The following is a 22449-nucleotide window of genomic DNA, read 5'->3' as shown; positions in this document are numbered from 1 at the left end:
CCGAATTATAATGCTAGATGATACAGTTCTTTCACTTAAAGTTCTTGCCCAGTTTTGATATAATATGAATCACAAATAACCCGAAAATGTTTTGACTGCCCTCGAAGCTCAGTCAAAAATCTCTTGAGTGTTTTAGCCCGGTTCCCGAAGTGACGTCACTGGTAGCCCGACCCAGATCCCACTTTGCGCGGTCGTGAACATAGAAATTTCATGTTTAAACGCCTGTAGAAACGCAGGGATTTTATCAATCGAGATAATTTTTTCGCTGAAGTAATCAGGGAAACTAGTAGATTTTATTAGACGAAAAAATTTTGGGGGTTTAGTGGCACTTTAATAAATTACAAAAATTAATATACAACATTACAATGAAGATATAAAACTACAATTTATATATTAAAGGACAGAAAAAGAAATGGCGAAGGAAACTAATAAAAACCACAAGGCTTGTAAGCTTAGGTTCCTATTCAAGAAACACCAGATGACTAATTTAGATTATGTTTGTTTGTGAAAATGCATCAGATATATATTCCAGCAATGAAATGTAAAGAACAGATTCTTTGATAATGAATTTGGTAAACACATCAATCAATTTAGTAAATGCCGCCCTGGCGTAGAGTAAAAGCATTGCCAGATGTTCTATTTTAGGGCTGTTATCTCAAACAACGACAAAACTGGAAAAATACCAAAACACGTACGTTGAGATGAAAATAGAACGAGAGGGTTAAAGGGGACAGCTATCGTTGAACACACGCATCTCCAGAATTTACTAAAACACTAACATGCTATCCAACGACATGTCCCGTTTATCTCAAATAAAGGACGTTCCTGTGTAAGGGTTTAATGTTTAACTTTGCGTGAGGTTTAGTCAGTAAAGCAGTCGCCTACTTTCTTAAAGCGTAAGAGGCGCGGAGAAGCTTGGAGTAAGAGGCTCTGGGAAGTAGAATGGATAAGAGAGGGAACAAAAAACTCGCCGCAACTTTTCTCCTCCGCCTCCCGCTCCAATCGTTCACAAGCTGCGTGTCCTCTTTAAAAGGAAACTACTGCTACGAAGGCGATACGATTTTCAAAAAACACGTAATACATGCTATTAAATTAATTTAAAAAGTAGGCGCTTTGGTCGTATTTACCTAGGAAAACGAATAATGCGTCGTAGACGTATTATTTGTACAGTAAATAGGGAAATAGGAAGCATTAAACGTCATACAAACTCAATAATTTTATGAAACGGGCGCGTTTAACTTCTGAGATATATAATTCTTCTAGTCAAATACGAAACACACAAAAGAAAACCACACACTTCCCTAAAATGGGAATCTGCTCAATTTGTAATTAAGCGACCAACAGTCTCTCTAACAAGAACTTTGTTTGCGAAAAAAACAGACACGTTTAATGGGTCTCGTATTTACCTAGACGCACTTAATTAGACACATTACTCGTCTTCTTAGTTAAATGCGGCCTTTGAGACCAAATAGGACTCATCGTCGTTAATGATGATTTATTTTAGACATCGTCTTTTGCCTTTTGCTTAAGGCAAGGAACACTTTGCATTAGCAGCCATGCTCAGGGGAGGCCATTTTACCGAGGAAAATGCAATATTGGCCTCGGAAAACTGAGTTTTTCATGGGTAACCGATTTTACCTCAGAGGTAAATTAGCAACACGGTTTTTACTTCGTATAAAGATCCAGGATTTTACTTACTGTAATTAAAGTTTATGATGCTTTTCTGGGTCCCTCGGATGATTGAAAAACAAGAATGACGCAGACATATTTGCGCTTTGCTTCCTCGTCGTTACTTTTGCTTTCACGCTTAGCTTCAACCATGGTGAATAACACGGATGATAACGGATTCGCTTTCACATCATTTTTGGGGTCTCCGAATTATATGATTTGCGAGAATATAAACGAATCAATGAAGATCACAATTTTCGACATGTACTGTGAAGGTTCAAATACTCGCAACGCTCCGTAACGAATCTCTAAAAGAAGCCATGTTCACCAAACTTCTACACAAGCTCGGTACGTCTAAAGAAAAGTCCGTCGATATTAATTAGCAGATCATCTTGCTTCTCATTAGTAGGTTAATTTAGGAAAACTAGGGGCACTTTCGATTTCCAATCAACTAAAACTTCCGAAAATTTCGAAACGAGCGTAAATGGCGAGGAAATATCCTGGGAAAAATTCCACAAAGATCCGGAAACTGTTGAATTTCCGAAACGCGAACCATTCAACCGAAAATTTTGGAAACGAAGTCAGTTCTAATGCCACCTAACATTTGACTAACGACAATTGATGAATTTACTCGAATGATTTTCCGGGACGTTCTATGCAATAAAATTACCATCTTGTTATAAATTCTACAATCTGATTGGCTGAGCTATCGTACGCTATCGGCCTCTGCAATATATTTTCTCATTTATCCGAAGTTTCGGCACGAGGTTCAGGAACTCAAAATTGGCATTTTTTTTCTCTAACTTTGTTTCTGTAGACTCTGGGATTGTGAAAGGATGGCAGGAAAACTACATATATAGAATAATAAAAGAGATGCTGGTACAGTTACCTTCGCCTTTTGACCACTACGGCCCGTTGAAACAACCACCACATTGGCCCAAAGAAACCTCAGTCATCTCAGTTAATTTCTTATGTAAGAACCTCGTTTACATGACCACCTCGTAAATGCGACTAAGGACCACTTTTGAAACTTTTAATCTTCATTTTTTTTACTAATTTACCCAGTTATTGCTACCACACGAAATGCCTGATTTTTTAATTACAAAAATACAAAAAGAAACTGATGAGGTGATGAGTCTCCATAGAATATGTCACTTGTATTTAGTAAACAGCGGATAGGAATTAATGGGAGAGTCACAATAAAACATTTAGCTTCTTCTAGGGGTTCAGTTATTCAGGGCGCAGCGTGAAAATGGCGCACGAAAAAATAGAGGAGAGCCCCGGCGCGGGAAGGCACCGAGCCTCTCTCTCCTGTCGTCGCTCCGCCGTATTTTCGCGCTACGACCCAGCTAACTGAACGCATCCAAGGAAGAGGCCACAATTAAATTACAATGCAACTGCAATACAATGCAACTGCAATACAATGGAACTGCAATGCAACTGCAATACAATGCGACTGCAATACAATGCAACTGCAATCTAAAGAGTAGTCATCATACCGAGCTGTTGGAACAAGCATTTGACTTGCTCAACTTAGAATTTATTCTAGTGGTATTACATGCAAGTAATATGTATTAAAACTAGTTTCCCATCATTAATTAAGTTAAGTGCACGTGCAAAGTGGACTAAGCTTCGTGAATTTTCTAGGTTTCTAATTTAGAAAATGTTTATGCTCGGACTGATCACATTTGTGGCCTCACTTTTACCCACTCGTACGACTAAAACAGTTTCACTAAACGCACACAAAAATGACAGTTCTCTTTTCTATAACTTAACAAGCATAAGCTAAAGCTGCGATGATCTTGATTGTGAGAGCTGAATGATTAGGACTGGGGACTAGACACATCCTCAATCATTACCCGGGACACTGATTCCCATCCAGTGTAAGCGTCACCCAAAGTATAGCCAGGACACTGTCCTACCCATAATTCCACTCTAACCGTGCCCTGTGGGATGTTTTCACAATATCCCTCAAATGAGCGATGACGAATAAGATAGGGATTCCCAGGTAACCGATTGCTGTAAAACAGCAGCTTCGATTGTCATTGGTCCACTGCATTCGTTACCAATAAACTTGAAGAACCACCCTGCAAGCAAAGCCTTTTCTTACGGTACATATCCTTTGTACCGAGAAAAGACTCTGCAAGAATCGTGTCAAGTTCTTGTTGAGCATGCTCAGCGCGTTGCTAAGATACAGTTTCGAACCCAGGCCGGATCGCCGTTCATGTAAAATGAAAACAGAACGCAAACAGGAGTCGTCGTGTGGAACTTGAAGGTTTTGCCTCCTACCCTGGGTTCGCAAACTCTAGTTAAAATTAAATAAGCAGAGTTAACGTGAAGAATGAAGAGGATTCGTGCTGCCTCTCTTGTGGGCTGAATGCCTGAATTTTGTGCGGTGCTGGAAGTAAGTGCAACTTTATACTTCAGGGGTCACGATGGCCTTGCTAAGAAGATCGCAAAAAAGTCGTCCGTCCTCGACTTAGAATTGGAACAGTTTAGAAGCAAACACAACCGAAGCAATCCGGCAGGATAAAGTTGCAAAACTGAACTCTTATCAGCACTGGAGGACAACAGTTGAAAGGACATTTAAATCCAAGTTTCCTTTCTAATCAAGTACACACAAATCTTTTCATTTAAAAACTGTTTTCACATGCCTACATTTAACAAATACCCTCATTGCGGGATCACAGTGACACAAGTGGTATGCACGGTAAAACAATATGGACAAAACATCAGAACCATCTCTTTCACCCCTTCCAACCGCTTGAAGGTAGGATTCCATGTTCTCTGGCACTCCAAAAATAACAACCCTTTCAGATGTTGGGTATGTTAACTCCTGTTCCCAGGCCACTAGCTGTTATTACCAGGCAAGAATTTCCATTGTGAGACAGTAAATCAGTCCTGAAAAAAACATTATATTATCCTTGATGTCGTGAGGGGTCTTTGAGTGATACATAGTCCCTAATTTTTACTTTTTCATGGAAGGAAGTCTTGAAAAGTGTCATAAATGTTACCACGTCACTGCTTTTAATGACTGGCAGAAAATTACGATTCTTTCAGCATGCACATTGTTTACCATATCATTGATAAGACAATTAAAGGTATTCTGTTGTTCACTCTTAGGATGCATTCCTTTGGGATGATTTGGATCAGGATCAGTGATCCAAGATCACTCCGATCATGGTACATCAAAGGAACTGATGAATTCACTCTGGTCATGGATTCATTAGCTCCTTTTGTTTGCTGCACAATGATCTGAGTGATCTTGGATCCCTAATCCTGATCCAGATCACCCCCAAAGGAACACACCCTTAGCTTTTTCAACAATATATTTGACATTTCTTTTGTCAGTGACATCCTAATGGTTTTGACAGGTGTCATATTTAATATCTTATTAATTTTATTAATTTTTCCCCAACTTTGTGCTGGCTGTTGCAGTCAAGCAAACATTGTAACTTTCAGAATTGCTTTTACTGTACGTTGCCAACTATAGAATAGACAGCCTGGAAGGGAACTTGGCCATGACTACCAGTCCAACGTAACCAGTGTGACATGAATATCACTATGTGATAATTAATCAGTAATTAATGTTGATTCATTGTAGCAAAGATTAAATAATGCCAAACTAATAATAAAAATGCGTAAAAGTATAACTGAGTAACAATAAAAACAGCGCAAGATGCTTTCTAGTAAAGTAGTTTATCTCTCAAACCAAAATGATATCATAATTAAATTATCAGGTATATACAATCATGATTCAATTTAATTCTTGGTTTTATTTAACGTTTTATTTAACTTATTTCAGGTTTGTGCATAATTATCCTTCACAGACACAAAGGAAAATGACAATGAAAAACGGTAAAGATGAGTACTACTCATGATCTGTAAGAAGCTGAAAAAAGAATGACAACTCACCAAATAACCACACAATGAGTTTCATCTAAAACAACGCCAAAAATATTTTCTTCGCTCAGATTTGATGAACCTTCTTAATGTTTTACTTGAAAACAACAAATCGCCGGGGTCGCCCTGTTTAAATTTCTCGAGCTTCAAACAATTCATACCGAAAACTTGGTAAGTTTGGCTTTGGTCTTCGATCAGCGCGGTCAGTGGGCAGAGAAAATCAGAGTGCAGAGTGCTTTTGCAACTCTTTTGCGAACGGAAGCGAAGGTCGATAAGCTTATAAAATGAAAGATTTTCCGTGACCAGTGACCCTGGGTAAAGATACGAAAGTCCCAGATGTGAAAGACTTGATAGAAGCTGACTGATGCTTGCGTGTAAGCAGAGCATCGTCAAGTATTTTCGCACGATCTCCTTTCGCCGGCCCTTTCGCCGCCATGTTTTTCTTGTATCCAGTGGGCTCAGTTTCGACCATCGGTTTCTCGTAAAAGTTGATGCTCGCACTCGAAAAACCAGTTTGACGACTGTAAACCGGAATGACTAGCCCGAGATTTGGGGCTACGGCGACTTCAAAGACTAAAGCAGATTTGTGCAGAGTCTCTTTTTTCGTCTCCTGTCCGCTCAAAAAAGCGATAAAAGAGGCTCTACTCGCAGGGTGTTGAAGAACCATCTCTTTATACAAACAGAACCATAGACTCTCATATTTCCTTGGAATGAAAAATCGTCGTTACTAACGCTTGTAGAATAATTAAAACAAACGAAAACCGTAGAACTGGCTAATTTCATATATGCTGCGATCTAGTCCTTTTCATCCAAACATAAATTTCAGCTAAAGCTTAAACATTTTCACACATCGCGATGGATTCGTCTCGACACAGTCAGTTAACATTCTAGAGACATTTAATGTGTACCAGTACAGAAGTTATAAGTTAGATTTCTGCTCCTTCAATTTTCACATCTTTCGATTTCCGCAATCTGGTAAAGGGGAGGTTGATGTGTATCGTTTTATATGTCCAAACATAGTTTATATAACTATGTGCTTTTTTGTCACGATCCCTTGTCACACCTCGCCATCGATGCGTCATCATGCATGAAGTTGATGCATACAAAGACAGATTTTAAGTTACATTTTCGTTTTTTTTTTCTTTCAGACAATTTAGAAATCTTTATTTGTCGCTTTTCGCAGCATTACAATCTTTAAAATACCTTAGTACATAAATGTAATGAGCACATCAATCAGTTTAGTAAATGCACCAAGCATTGCTAGATGTCCTATTTTGGGGCTGTTATCTCAAACGACAGCAAAATTGGAAAGATACCAAGACACGTACGTTGAGATTAAAATGGAACGAGAAGGTTAAAGGTGACAGCTATCGTTGAACACACGCATTCCAGAATTGACTAAAACACGAACATGCTATCCAACGACACGTCCCGTTTAACTCAAATAAAGGTCTTCCTGTGTAAGGGTTTAATATTTAACTTTGTGTAAGCTTTGGTCATCAATGAAGACGTTTGCTTTCTTGGAACGAAAGAGGCGCTTGGAATCTGAAAGTGTAAGGCTTTGGGAAAGAGAATGGATGAAAGAGGGAACAAAAAATACGAGATGGCCCAGAGGTAAGTGCTTTCGTTCCTTTACCCCATTCCCCACAAAGTTTCTTTTTCGTCTGGTGCGCCAATCGTTCACAAGTTACTAGTACTCTCCAAAAAGGAAACCACTGCTACGAAGTTTAAAAGATTTTCGACGGAACACGTAATACATGCGATTAAATCCAATTAAGTTTTTAAGTACTTATACAGTGACATGGGACATGTCAACTGAAAAGCATTCCTGAGACTTTAGTGCGATGCAACTATAATCTGGACAGTACTAATGTAAATTGTACACCGAGCAAAATCTTCATCAATGTCAATTGACTGTTTGGACGGTCGGAACGAACCCATCTGTTAAATAAACTGTCAATTGTGATTTCTATAACATAATAACCATAATCTAAAGCAGTGATGATATCAATTACGAGAATTGATTAATTAGGACTGGAACCTAGACACTTCCTCAATCATTATCCGGGACACCGATTTCCATCCAGTGTAAGCGTCACCCAAAGTATTGCCGCTAGGACAAGGTCCCACCCATAATTCCACTCTAACCGTGCCCTGTGGGATATTTTCACAGTATCCCTCAAATGATCGATGATGAAGCAGATTGGGAATCCCAGATGGCCAACTGTTGAACACAACAGCTTCGCTTGTCATTGGTCCACTGCATTCGTCACCATTAAACTTGAAGAACGACCGGTTACACATGAAAGAACTAAAAACTGCCATATTTCCCTGGCATGAGACTTTGATCGCTGTAGTAGACTGCAGCTTGTTAAACGAGCAGTCCTTGAACGAAACAAAGAGAAACACGTCAGTAGCCATATCATAAAATATTATATTGATGAAATAGATACCACGAATACTCATGATGAAGTGCTGACGTCATGGTAAACGACCGAAATTCATGAATAGCTAGCTGTTCAATCAACTAGGACTCTTTACGCGTGTTTCTGCTCCATTTGCAATGTTTTTCTGATGGTTGTGGTGTAAGCAATGAGCAGTACTTGATAAATTGACAATTTGTTTTATCTTCTTGTAGGTGCCGGATTTAGAAGACCACTCGTAAGATAAATTAAGTCCCAGATATTTGTTAAGCTTCTTATTTGCATTAGAATAATAATTAGAATGCATCTTAACCTAGCAGGGCCTCGAGCATCTGGTCCCTGGTCTTTCCAAAGGTGTTCAGTCATTTCTAAAATTACAAAACGAAAAACTAGACTGTTTTATTTTTGGTGATATTTTTTCAAGAGTTAGAAGACATGGTTGAGTTCCTCCAAAATATCCCCCATCAGTTGGTTATGATTGGTTGATCTACGAAAGTGAGCTTCGGAGAAGGATTAAACTAAGAGAAGAAGCAGGTTGAAGCAAGTCCGTCGCCTCACAGAAATAATAGAATTTCCGCCATCTAGCTGTATAACCTCCATTCAACCCTCCAAAATATGTCAGATGCCATCAGAAAATTGTAAAATCTTCTCATTCAATAGTTTCAATGCGTTACCTCCAAGTTTACTTAAAACAAGACCTCCGTCAATCAGATACGATGTTTTCCTCCAACTTACTGATAATATACATAGGCCTTACTAAGCGTCCGTGATATCAATCTCCCTTCTCGCTCTATTCGAAAAAAAAAAAAAAATACAAAACTGCTACCTACCCTAACCCCGCCCTGCTAAATCACAGACTACCTACAAGATGAATACAGTAGAACGGTTCCCCTCCCAAATTTAATTATAGATGAAACTTTTCAGCCCCAAAAGTGAGTTGAATCAAGGACCCATCCAGCAAACGTACAAGACCAGAACCCTAATTTTTATTCAAAGGAACCCTCGTCGAATTATTTTGTTCGCAACCATTTCTAATCAGAACATTTCTCTCTTACCGTGATCTTACCGTTATCTTGATTATCATTCACATTTGTCCACACATGTTGTTTCCAGTTGGTTTGTGGCACTACACAGAAGGATTTGTCACGCTGTCTCTTTTCTCTCCCTTAACGCCTTTTATTCCTTGATCTCCCACAATTTCACGCGCTCCTTTTATTCCCATCATTCCTGGCGGTCCGCTCTTTCCACGAAGCCCTTCATTTCCTTTCTCTCCCTTTTATCCCAACATTCCTTGCGATCCCTTGTCACCAGTCTGTCCTTTAACTCCATCTCTTCCCTGCGATCCTTGGGCCCCCGGAATTCCAGGCATTCCCGGCGTGCCATTAGATCCTGGCATCCCTGGAAGTCCATGGGTTGATATGGATTTCAAAGAAAAAACCAAAACATGCGTACATTGACCTAAGAAACACAGTGTGAAATTTAAACAACACGAGAACAAAATGTTTCTTATGTGAATATATATCGTGGCATGAAAAACAATCTGCATTTTTGCCTCTTGCTTCTTTAGCCATAACAGCGACTTGTTTTAAATGTAATGTTAGTGTCAGCGGGTCTGTCATTAGACCTGTCGCCTTGTAGGTATGCCATGTTTGACAAGAAAAATCTTCCCTTCAATCTAGGGAATACAGTTTCGTTCTCGATATCTGTGTCAGACATAGTAAGTGTCCCATGCAACTCTCTTAATCAGGTCAAATATTTTTCACAAATTCTTACATAACATTGAGGTGTTTCGCTTGGGAAGCCGACTCTTACCGAGAGTAACATGACATCATTAACATTCCTTGAGAGAATTTACTAAGACTTAGTAAGCAAACACTCTGATATCCTTCTGGCTAACTTCTTATTTGAGAGTTCAGCCTTGATTTCGGACTAGGAACATAAGCCTTTTGTGTTTCAATCCGAAACTGAACTGCCAGAAAAGAGAACTACTAGAAATCATGCAAAATATCTTCATATCTCATATTTAACAGATCGATTTTCCTTAAAAGAGACAATTGATATTCAACTTTGTACATCACATAAGTCGTTGCTATCGCCGGTATTTTGTTGTTGAGGGCTGGTAGTGGTTTCCAGTGAGTCCCCTGTTACACACAACACCAACAAAGCAGCAAAATACACAAACTGTGCCGTGCTTTGAAGAATTAAAACGATAGGCAACGCTTTATAACAGTAGAACTTCACGTCTGTGTGGTATGAAATCGTTTCGTAACTGGTTCCGTGATGGTATGTGCTCAGCCTTTATGAGCCACTGCCTGTAAATATGGAGAATCCAACGACAGGTCGGAAAATTCGGATTTTCTTTTATTGCGTCAAAAAGACCCTTTTGGTGAAGTATTTCCAGAAATACACTTTCAAAGTTCCAGCGACATCACATTTTTGTGAAATCTAGGAAAGTTCGAAATACCGCTCAATCAACCAAGATGGCCGATGGAATTTATGCAAAATTGCACATTTTCAACAGATCAGTACAGAAAGACGTTTCATTTAATGTCTGGAATGTAATTTCATGCCAGTCAGCGTAGATCAGACCCTATTTCTCAAAACAGAGGTCATAACCCGGTAAGCAGATTTTAATCAAGGTAAGACATAAGCAGACCTCTAATAACATAACCGCCAGCAGGCTTGGTCTTGAGCTAACATTAGCCGTCAACATGCATGCGGAGTTACCTCCTGTCTCCTTCTTTCGTAGGGACTTTGAGTTCTCCGTAATTCCAGAGTCACAGTAAAAGAAGAGTAGCTTTTTTACCATTATTGGAGGCTGACCATAACAGTTGGCTATTTACAAGATGTGGAGAATTTGAGTTCAGGACCACCGAACACAAGTGCATCTAGTGGCAGGGAGGAAGATTTAAAACCGAGACCTCCCTAACTAAGCCGCCCCCACATATCGAATTTTAAAAAATACTGCATAGGCGCATTGGCCGTATTTACCTAGAAAGACTAAAAATGCGTCCCAGACGTACAATACGTTTAGTAAATATGGAAATAGGACGCATAAAACGTCAGACGAACTCAACAATGTCATGCGTCTGGAAGACTCTTAAAACGGACACGTTATACTTCTTAGACGAATAATACGAGACGCACAAAACAAACCCACTAGACTGAATTGGAGATCTACCCCACTCCCCATAACGGTTTTTTCTTGTTTACCTCGTGCCCTAATCGTTCACAAGCTGCTCGTGTTTTCGAATAGGAAACAACTGCTACGAAGGCTATACGATTTTCAAGAAATACGTAATCGTTGTCATAGCGACGTCTTCGGCGTTGGCTCGTGTCCTAGCATCAATTTCGTCTAACAGTACGGTCTCCTCTTCCTTGATGGCATAGCAGGCCAATCCTTGCATAGAATACGCGAGGGCAGTAAGGGCACAGAAGGGTGGGCAGTGGACGAGGGGCTGCAAGGCGACGTTTTTGTTCTTCATGTTTCTCTACGGCTTTGCGTCTCCATTCCGCTTCAAACATGGCAGTCCCGGTGGAAATGGACTGTCACCAGCTGGATCGATTTGCCGCTGTTGTATCCCACGTGATACGCGTGATACATGCGATTAAGTTGAATTTTTTCAAAAATGGTAGGCATGTTGGCCGTATTTACCTAAGAACACTGGGAATAAAGCGTTTTCATAATGCGTTTAGTTAACACGGAAATAGGACGCAATTAACGTGAGATGAACTCAACAATGTCATACGTGTGGAGAACCCAAGAAACGGAGACGCTATTTTTTTTATTTTTTTATTTGATTTGATTATTATTATTGATACAACATGAACTACAATAGGACAATTAAAGGAGATACAAGAGATAATACAGAAGGTAATGGTGTGTGATACAAAAAACAATACAAAAAAGAAGAGAATTACAAACTAATTCAAAGTACAACATTTTGAGTAGGAAACAATTACCAAATTAAGAATTAATTAAATTAATTAATAACTTAACTAAGTAAGTAAAATAAAAAAATAAAAAAAAACACGAATAAAGTCTTTCCACTTTTTGTTGAAATTTTCGGAGGTTTTATTTTTAACTGCTATTTGTTGTGAAGTATTTAATTTGTTCTTAAGTAAAGAAGGAAAACCGTCAAAGGGTACATCATCGCTGTCTTGGATAGTGCAAAAGATATAATACTTGGCTACCAAGGTGACATAGTTTAAAATGTCTTCTGATTCTGTGGTGTTATCATGCCAACCAAAAAGGGTATTACGTTCGGTGAGAGTTATGTTTTTATGTTTTTCAAACCACCAATTTTGAAATGCAGACCAGAAATTGGAAATTACAGAACAAAGGTAAAATAAGTGAGGCAATGTTTGCGGTTGCATTTTGCATAGCTGACAGATTTCAGAATCGCATAGCTTCATACGGAAAAGGGAATGCCTAGTTGGAAGTATCTTGTGGATGATTCTATATTGAAAAATTTGAAGCTTTGTTTCGAGCGTGGTAACAAATGGAAGGTTATAAACTTTCTTTAAGCATTCTTTCGAGAAACCATATTGAAGTGATTTTGGTTCAGCAGTTGGGGGTTGGAAGTAGTGGTCTATAATTGCTGCATAGACAGCACGGGTGGTGAAATTCTTAGACAGAGGAGGTTCTTGTGACGCGTTGTCATTTTCAATTGCGATTTCTGTGCGTTTGATTGTGTGTCTCCAGCTTGGTGGAATGGCGCTTATTAAACCATAGTAGGCTGTAAACGGGACACGTAGCTGAAAGATTCGTTGAAATTTGTCATGTGGTAAGAAGTTAAAATTTTCGTCAAGGAGGTCATTTATGTACATGATTCCAGTTCGATGCCATTGTTTTAAATAGATCATCTGTTTATCTATTAAAATATTTTTATTGTTCCAGATAGTTTCGCTTTGCTTGTGTTATACTTCTCGGACGAATAACTCTCCTAGTTAAATAAGAGAAAAATAAAACAAACCAACTTGACTGAATATAAAATCTACTCAATCTGTAATTAAGCGACCAACAATCTCAGCTCTCACAAGCACTTTATTTGTGAAAAGGCACACGAATTTAATGCGTCTCGTATTTACCTAGATGCACTTAATGTTGGACGAATTATGCGTCTGAGACACATCATTCGTCTTCTTAAGTAAATGCGGCCGTTGAGAACAAAAAGGACTCTTCGTCATTCTGATTAACGGTAATGATGATAATTTATTTTATATATCGCCTTTTGCCAAGGAACCAAGGACACTCTACATTAATAGCCGTGGTTGGAAGAGGCCATTTTACCTAAAGAAATTCAAAATCTGCCTCGGAAAACTTAGTTTTTCGCGAGTAACCTATTTTATCGCGGGAAAGTTAACCGAGGTTTAAAAGCCATATAGGTTCCACTTCGTATAATGATCCAGGGCTTTTATTACTGAAATTTTAATTGAAAAGTTTATAATGCATACCTGGGAAAGTCTCTCAGATGATTAATAAACAAGAGTGGCGGAGAGATATTTGTGCTTTATTCCCTCCTCGTTATACTTTCTTGCCGAATTCTAATTTCAATCATATCAGTAAAGGTAAATAGGGAGGATGACAACGGATGTATTTTCAGATCACTTTTATCAGGCTCACAATTTTTTTTTATTTGCAAAAATGTACAAAATGAAAAACCACAAATTTCGACCCATGTCATGAAAATCATATGGTGTAACCAAGGCTAATTAATTAACCCAATCAAAACTTAAATTAAAAACATAATAATATAAAGACAAATGAATTGGAAATTCTTAGTGCAATGCAAACGGCAATCTGTTTCGTAATACATACCAAGTGAAGTCAATTCTGATGTAACTTTAAAGAATTTGACTGGCAATATTAATTCAATTTACTCGAAAGTTTTTCCCAGACATTCTATGCAATAAAATTACCATCTTGTCATAAATTTGATTAATAGATTTCTACTCGTATACTCATGCAAGTATTGCAATTAATCTGATTGGCGGAGCTATCGTAGGATATCAGTCACCGTCATGTGTTTTCTTGATTGGGTGAGCCATCATACGCTATCAGTCACGGCCATGTGTTCTCTTGATTGACTGAGCTATCGCACGCTATCAGCCACGGCCATGTGTTCTCTTGATTGGCTGAGCTATCGTAGGCTATCAGACACGACCATATGTTCCCTTTATTGGCTGAGCTACCGTACGCTATCAGCCACGGCCATGTGTTCTTTTGATTGGCTGAGCTATCGTACGCTTTCAGCCTCCGCCATGTGTCCTCGTTTTTTCGAAGCTTCGATGGGAAGTTCAGAGACATTACTGGATGATTAAATTCACCGTTATTCCAGTCTAAAAACTCAAAATTGTCCTTTTTTTTTCTATCTCTGTATCTGTAGACCCTGGGACTGTAAAGTAATAGCAGGAAAAGTACATATATAAAAAAAGAGACGCCGATTCAGTTTAACCTCGCCTTTTGATCACTACAGCCCGTTGACACAAACACCACCTTGGCCCCTAACAAGAGCTCAGTTAATTTCATATCTAAAACTCTCGTTCACACGACCACGTCCTTAAAGAGACCTTTATTTTCTTTTCAAATTTACCTCGTTGGTGCTACAACTCGAAATTGATTTTTAAAATGGACACATACAAAATGAAACTGAAAAAACTGTAATGAGTCCCCATAAAATAAGTCAGTTGTGTTTAGGAAACTGCGAATAGAAATCAATGGGAGAGTCACAATTAGGCCAAGTTCAGACGCCGTACTTCACATGAGCCGAATTTAATGCTAATGAGGGAGAACAATGGATTTTTCTCATTTGCATTCGATTCGGCTCATGTGAAGTACGGCGTCTGAACTTGGCCTTAATTAGCTTCTTTCAGGCGTTCAGTTAGTTGGTGCGCAACCAAGCGCGGTGCGGGACGGCCCCAAACCTCTCTCTCTCCTTTCGTCGCCCCGCTGTATTTTCGCGCTACAAGCCAACTAACTGAATGCGTCCGTGGAAGAAGCTACAATTAAATTATATAAAGCTTTCATAGAGCGGTTTTTATTCGAGCGTCGTAAAGTAATTTGTTTTGCACTACTATGCTACATGATTGGCTTAAAAAACTCGCGCCACTTTTTCATCCAATCAGAAGTAAAACCAAAACCAAACGTGACTTACTCGCACAGGTTTTCCCGCGCTTTGCGTCAGCTATATGTAATAACTTCGAGTTTTGATTGGTTCACTGTATTGTCTGTGTCCTTTGTGATTGGCTGGCTTTATAACTTTGGTTTTGGTTTAACGACACTCAATTCAAAACCGCTCTAAATAAACAGTAGCCTCCACTTTGCGCGGAAACATGCTAGGATATTTGTCCGCGGACATTATCTGTTCCGAGAGCGTAGCTTGAGGAAAACTGATAGCATTGAGGAATAGATAATGTCCAAGGACAGAAATCCCAGCATATTTCACGCCAAATGAAGGTTATCGTGTTTATTATCCTTCAAATATTTTTCGCATCACTTGCTTAACTTAACCTAACATATGGAAATTTGTTTATGAGTAATCATACGGTAACATGGAACGTTGAGAAAAAACACTGTTTAGTCTCAGTGCAATGCCACTACAATCTATAAAGTAGTCATCATACCGAGTTTTTGGAACAAGCATTTGACTTGCTCAATTTAGAATTTATTTTAATGGTATTAAATGTAAGTACTATGTAATAATATTAGTTTGCCATCATTTAAAATATGTAAAGTGCACGTGCAACGTAGATTACATGCATTTCGTGAATTGTTGTTGGTTTTCTAATTTAGGAAATGTTTATGCTACACTGATCACATTTATGACCTAATTTTTACCCATTCCTACGACTAAAACAGTTTCATTTAAAAAACACAAAAATTTCAGTTCTGACTACAATAACTTTTAACAAGCATGAGCTTAAGCAGCGACAATCTCGATAATGAGAACAGATTAATTAAGACTGGGGCCTAGACACTTCCTCGATCGTTATCCGGGACACTGATTGCCATCCAGTGTAAGCGTTACCCAAAGTATCGCCACTAGGACAAGATCCTACCCACAATTCCACACTAACCGTGCCTTGTGTAATGTTTTCACAGTATCCCTCAAATGATCGATGATGAAGCAGCTCGGGACTCCCAGATGGCCAACTGTTGTACACAACAGCTTCGATTGTCATTGGTCCACTGCATTCGTTACCATTAAACTTGAAGAACCACCGGTTACACTTACTAGAAGAACCATAGACTCTCATATTTCCCTGGAATGAGACTTTGATCGCTGTATCAGACTGCGACTTATTAAACGAGCAGTCCTGGAACAAACGAAAGTAAAACAAGTCAGAACTCATACCAAAACATTTTTATCACATTTTGGCTTGATTTGTATCCTTAACTGAGATTAACTGAACACCGATCATCAGTTGTTGGCTCCTTGGGAGAAAGTGTCAAGAGTGGTGTTAGCCAACACAAGCGCGAGAGGCGAGGCCCCGAGACGAAAAAGTGAGCCTGCTCTGATCTCTGCAAATTTTTCATTTCCACCCCGGAAACCGCAGAAAAAATAAGCCAACTAATTTTCACCGGAAGTATGAACTTTGGCAGCTCAGATTTCCCGGGAAAAATTGTAAATCTTTTTCATAACAACATGCAGGCGTGATATCCGTTTTTGATAAAGTTTTGCCGAAGAAAAACCGTCAAAGTTTATGTCTAGAAAGGACACACACTTGATTCCAAGTGATCTTGCTTTGGCAGTCTGGTCTTTAATGATGCTGGTAGACGGGCAAACGCCTTCGTGTTGGTTTGTTGCCCGCTTAACATTTGCATGTTGTGGCTAGAATGTTTGGAAATTCAGGGGCGGATCTAGGGGAGGGGCCCGGAGGGGCCGCCCAGTCCCCCGCCTATTGTGGGTAAAAAAAAAAAAAAAGAAAACGCACAGAAGGAAGAAAAGCCGAAAGGGCAAGGAAAGGAACCGTATAATCCTTGCCCAGAGTAGATTCTTAGGTTCCGTTGACGCACCATGATCCGAGAGATCTTGGATTCATCTGTTTAGAAAAGAAACGCAAAATCCGTTTTCGGATTTAAGAATCCAATCTTGGATTTTCTTAAAGAAACGCACCCTACGTTTGATCGAATGTCGGATAACGATCTGCGAGTGAAGTTGAACTAGCGATGAATGGATTATGGCCAGCGGTAAATTAAATTGTACTGGACAAAATATTTTCCAGGAAAGGCATTTGAACGGTTGGCGACACGTAGAACTCAATTTCAGATCGCCAACACTTGTAACAAATATTTCTTGACAATAAAAGTTTTGACCAGTTACCCTGCAAGACAGCGCGTCGCCAAAAGTTTTTAAATTTTGTATTTCTATTTGTTTACATCGCTCGAAGTTTATATCTTGTTAGTGAATTAACCATTCTGACTACAATACACGGCGTTTGAATACTGTATACTTAAATTGGCCACTCCCAATTGGGGCTTTTTAGGACCAATATGCAAACAAACGAGTTACACAACACAAATTTGTTTTCTGACAATCAATGAATTTGCTGAGCTAAAAACTCGGAAAATTTATTTTCTGACCACAGATCTGAGGGTCATCATGGCCGAGCTTCACGGATGATTTGTTTTTTTACCACAAGTCATGGCCATTTGCCGTCGCCGAGCTACAAAACATTCTTTCCCGATGACGCAGGCGTTAGTTACTTGTTGTCGAAGGTTATTTCATACCGAAACACTCCAGTGGAGGTTTATGATGGTGTCTCTCGACCGTGCGCGAGGCATCGGTAGTGACTAGATATGGAAAGCTGGGTTGGCATATTGGCTTCCTAGAAGGGTACCGAACCAGAGCTGTTACGGATATCACCAGATCAGCCACGAAGGCGATGCCATAGAGATATTCGCAATAGCACCCTACAAATAGCGGGTCAAAATACATGGAGCTTTGTAGAAATCATACACACTTTCTTCCAAACTGTACAGCGAATATGGTACTGCGTGCATGCGCTCATGATGTAGTTTGCCCCTGCTATGGGGGGGTCAAATCGGCCAACAAATCCGTCCGATTAAATGTGGATACAAACTGGATTACGATCGGCGTTACTCTAAGTGAACGAGAGATCAAGGCAGGCTCACTTTCTTGATGCCTCTTCACAAGACTCTACCCTGCCGGATTGCTTCGCTCCTCGCCGCTCGCGCGTGACTCAAAGGTGAGCCTGCTCGCAGGCTAGCGTGGTGTAAGGAGCTACCCTTAAATTTAGAGAAGTGAGTCAATCTGGGTGAGTTCTTGGGAGTAATGGCCTCTTAAAAAGCGTTCACTCATCTGTGTAGGAGATTCCGTTACACTATGATTGTGGCGTTGTATTTTACACAAGGTTTGCATTACATTGCCTCAAACTATTTTACAGTAGTCATATCATGTATCTAAAATTGAAGTAAATCATGGAAAAGGAAAAAGCTTAGAAGACAATAGTTGTGAAACCTCCGTGGGATAACGAAAAATAGCACTTCTACCATCTGTGTTTATTATCTCGGTTCAAAAATGAGAATAGACGATAACAAATGCCATGATATCTGCTCCATTGGGGCCTTCAATGCCGTTCCCGAAGTTAATTAAGCCAAACACAAATCTCAGTCACCCCAAAACTATAGTTTCCTCAAACTCAGTTCGATGCAAAGCCCTTATCAAGTGTCAGGCGTGAAATCAAATCTAGCGAGTCCTTTTCCTTCCTTCCAAACAAACACACGCCAAGCCGTCTAATAATACCTAATACTCAGTCCACACTCAACTAAATAATAGAAGTCATAGAAGGGGCCGACAAAATTTCATAATGAAGAACTTTGCTCAGCTGAATGTCATTCCCACAGAAAATGATATTTAATTCTGAGCACCCAAAAAGAGTTGAATCGATGATTTACGACCAGATACAAGTTGCACGATCTTGACAATGATCAATAGACTCATACTGGTGGTGGTACAACTGGGTTGTAACTATCGTTGCGCTTCTATTTCGGATCCGGACCTGCATCCGGCGTGCTTGGTCACGCGTTCGAGAGCTTGCTCTTGGTTTAGTTTTTGAGTCACCAAATTTGAATACTAAATAGCTGAACTAAAGAAGTAGACGTAGATGTTTTATTATCATGTCGTTTTGTTTATCTGTTTAGAACGGAACAGTCGATAAGGGTTTTGTTCCTGTTATTTTTGGCTTATCCTTTCTATTTTTTTACCGATTTTCATGTTTCTGGTTTATTGTGGAAAACCTGGGCTTCGACTTAATTTTGCACTGGAATTGTGTATCTAGTATGATGGTATGAAGTTTCTGAGTTTTCGACGATTCTCCATGACGTAGTATGTGGACGTAACAAAGATTCTTATGTCACACTGGTCTTGCTAAGTACTGATAAAAGAATAAATGAGAATGGATGCTCAGTACTCCAAAACGCAAGTCACCATTCCACTTCTCATTATCTTAAAGATGTAATATCAGTTTCGTCACCATGATATGAAACCAGCTGAAAAAATACTTTGGTTAATAACAGCATGATTCTCTCTCTCAAATAAATCCTTGTCGAGTTCTGAATCTGAATTTTAACTTCCATTAGGTGATAAAAGTAATTTTGCTCATAACCATTCTTAATCAGAACATTTTTCTCTTACCTTGATCTTACCGCTATCTCGATCATCATTCAGATTTTTCCACACACATTGTTTCCAGTTGGTTTGCGGCACTGCAGTAGAAGGACTTGTCACGCTTTCTCCTTTCTCTCCCTTATCGCCTTTCATTCCTTGATCGCCCACAGTTCCGCGCGCTCCTTTTATTCCCATTATTCCTGGCGGTCCGCTCTTTCCACGAGGCCCTTCATTTCCTTTCTCTCCCTTTTGTCCCAGCATTCCTTGCGATCCCTTGTCACCAGTCTGTCCTTTAACTCCATCTCTTCCCTGCGGTCCTTGGGGCCCCGGAATACCAGGCATTCCCGGCATACCATTGGATCCTGGAATACCCGGAAATCCATGGGTAGATAGGGATTTCTAAGAAGAAAGCAACAAATGCATTCATTGGACTAAGAAACAGTGTGAAACTTGAACAACACGAGAACAAAATGTTTCTTGTGTCGATAGATATCGTGGCATGAAAAACAATCCCTATTCTTGTCTCTTACTGCTTTAGCGATATCAGTGACCTGTTTTAACAGTAATTTTAGTGTCAGCGTGTCTGTTAGTGGACTTGTGGCCTTGTGGGTCTGCTTTGACAAGAAAAAATCCTGTCAATTTTGAGACAATAGTCACGGTCATGATATCTATTACTTAATCGGTCAAATATGTTCCTCTAATTCTTACACAACAATAATGGTTGTTCCTTAGTAAAGCTTACTCTTACTGGGAGCAAAACAGAGATTTCTTTGAAGAAATTTATATGAGTTAATTCTAAGAAGAAAGGAAAACATGCGCAATTCTAAACCAAAACAATACGAGAACAAAATGTTTTTTATATATGTCCGTATATATTGCAGCATGAAACACAATCTGCATTTTTGCGGTACCATTCACTTGTTATTTCAGTGTCAGAGTGTCTGTCATCTAAATTTCGACCTTGTAGATTTGCTTTGACAAGAACAAATCCCCTCAATTTAGAGACAACGGTCACGTTCTTGATATCTACATCAGTCATCTTGAGTGTCACCCTGCACCTCTCTTAATCAAGTCAAATATGTTCCTCTAATTCTTGCAGAACAATGTTTGTTCGTTTGTGAAGCCGACTCTTACTGAGAGCAACAAGGAGATCATTAACATTCCTTGAGAGAATTTGCTATAACTTAGGAAGCAAACATTCTTATATCGCTTTGTCTAACTTCTCATTTGAGTAATAAGTCTCGATTTGGGACCAGAGACATTTTATGTCTTTTATGTTTCAATCAGAGACTGAACTGCCACAAATGAGAGATTATGGAAATCATGCAAAATATCTTTGCATCTTATAATTAACAGACTGATTTTCCTTAAAAGAGGCAGTTATATTCATCTTCGCACCTCACATAAGTCCTTGGCATCGCCAGTGTTTTGTTGTTGAGGACTAGTAGTGGTTTCCAGTGAGTCCCCAGTTCCACACAACACCAACAAAGCAGTAAAATACACAAACTGTGCCATGCTTCAGGAGTTAAAAAGATCAACACTTCATAACAGCAGAACTTCACGTCTGTGTGGTATAAGCTCGTTTCGTAACTGGTTCCGTGTTGGTATGTGCTCAGCCTGTAAGGCGCGTCTTCTAATGTCATATTGGAATGTAAGTTAATGCCAGTCAGTGTAGATAAGACGCAATTTCTCAAAACTGAGGTTATAACCCGGTAAGGAGATTTTAATCAAAGTAAGACATAAGGAGACCTCTTATAACATAACCACCAGCAGGCTTAGTCTTGAGCTAACATTAGCTGTCAACACGCATGCGGAATTACCTCCTGTCTCCTTCTTTCGGAGGGACTTTGAGTCCTCCGTAATCCAAGAGTAAAAGAAGAGTAGTTTAGATTTTACCGTTTTTTCTGTATAACGAGGTTGCATTTTACAACTATTTTAAGCGGGAAATGGATTTTTATTTGGGCATGAAAGGAGTACTTATTACAAATGGAAGGTGTGTAAAATGATATTGAGAATCAGGAATTTTTATGTGTTAACCAACTGTGTTTAATGAAGGAGTAATACTATTCAGCGGAACATTTTTAACCAATAACTTAAATTTCTGACCTGGTTGATATGATCACTTTTACTATTTTCTGCGACAGGATCAGAAAGAAAACTCGGAGAGAATTGCAGAACATCCAAAGCGTCAAACAGAGAGTATATTAAGTAAAGGTCATAAAAACTAATTGAAAAAAGATGTTTTGGGACACAATGTCAGTTCAAAGAAAACAAGGTGAGATTGAATTGTTCACTATGGTTGAAATTTCTCCTCTGTCAGAAATCAATGATCTCTCATAATAGTCTTCAAACAGTATTACCACGTCTTGTGTTTAAAATGAATTTGAAAGATAAGGCACAGGACTGAGAAATGCACTAATTAACTTTGCGATGTTTTCAGCAGAGATAAGAACTTTGTTAAAAGATAACTAGCAGCGAAACGCTTTGATATTATCGTAACGACTTAATTGATTCTGGATAGTTTCAACCCTAACGTTGATGTTTGTTTCTGAACATGGATCAGATATATATTCCAGCATTGAAATGTAAAGAAGGAATTCTTTGTTCATAAATGTAATGAACACGCCTTAAGCAATTTGGTAAATGCACCGCTGGCGTAGAGTGAAAGCATTGCCAGATGTTCTATTTTGGGGCTGTTATGTCTGAGAAAACAACAAATTGGAAAAACACCATGACACATCCGTTGAGATTAAACTGGAACGAAAGGGTTAAAGGTGACAGCTATCGTTGAACACACGCATTCCAGAATTTACTAAAACACG

At 39.2% G+C, this 22449-nt stretch overlaps 1 protein-coding gene, 1 long non-coding RNA gene and 2 pseudogenes across 2 annotated transcripts in view; all 4 read right to left on the bottom strand.

Annotated features, from left to right (window-relative positions):
• LOC149114119 (uncharacterized) overlaps positions 1–22449 on the bottom strand; it is a 43465-nt gene that overhangs the window by 15068 nt on the left and 5948 nt on the right. The gene's annotated exons all lie outside the window — the stretch shown is intronic.
• Positions 4298–6300, bottom strand: LOC149114122 (recQ-like DNA helicase blm-1; annotated as a pseudogene).
• On the bottom strand, positions 7466–9398 carry LOC149114121 (collagen triple helix repeat-containing protein 1-like; annotated as a pseudogene).
• On the bottom strand, positions 11895–21214 carry LOC149114120 (uncharacterized). Its single transcript, XM_089286717.1, has 3 exons — positions 21026–21214; positions 19655–20026; positions 11895–16313 (listed from the first exon to the last, which is right to left on the bottom strand). Exons 1-3 carry the CDS (start codon positions 21140–21142, stop codon positions 15954–15956), a joined length of 849 nt encoding a protein of 282 aa, XP_089142843.1. The 5' UTR covers positions 21143–21214; the 3' UTR covers positions 11895–15953.

The sequence above is a fragment of the Orbicella faveolata genome, unplaced genomic scaffold, assembly GCF_042242905.1.
Source record: "Orbicella faveolata isolate gen_17 unplaced genomic scaffold, um_ofav_v1 contig_14, whole genome shotgun sequence".
In the NCBI taxonomy this organism is placed as follows: domain Eukaryota; kingdom Metazoa; phylum Cnidaria; class Anthozoa; order Scleractinia; family Merulinidae; genus Orbicella; species Orbicella faveolata.
Note: the sequence above shows the minus strand (reverse complement) of the source record. Positions and strands in the feature narration are given on the sequence as shown.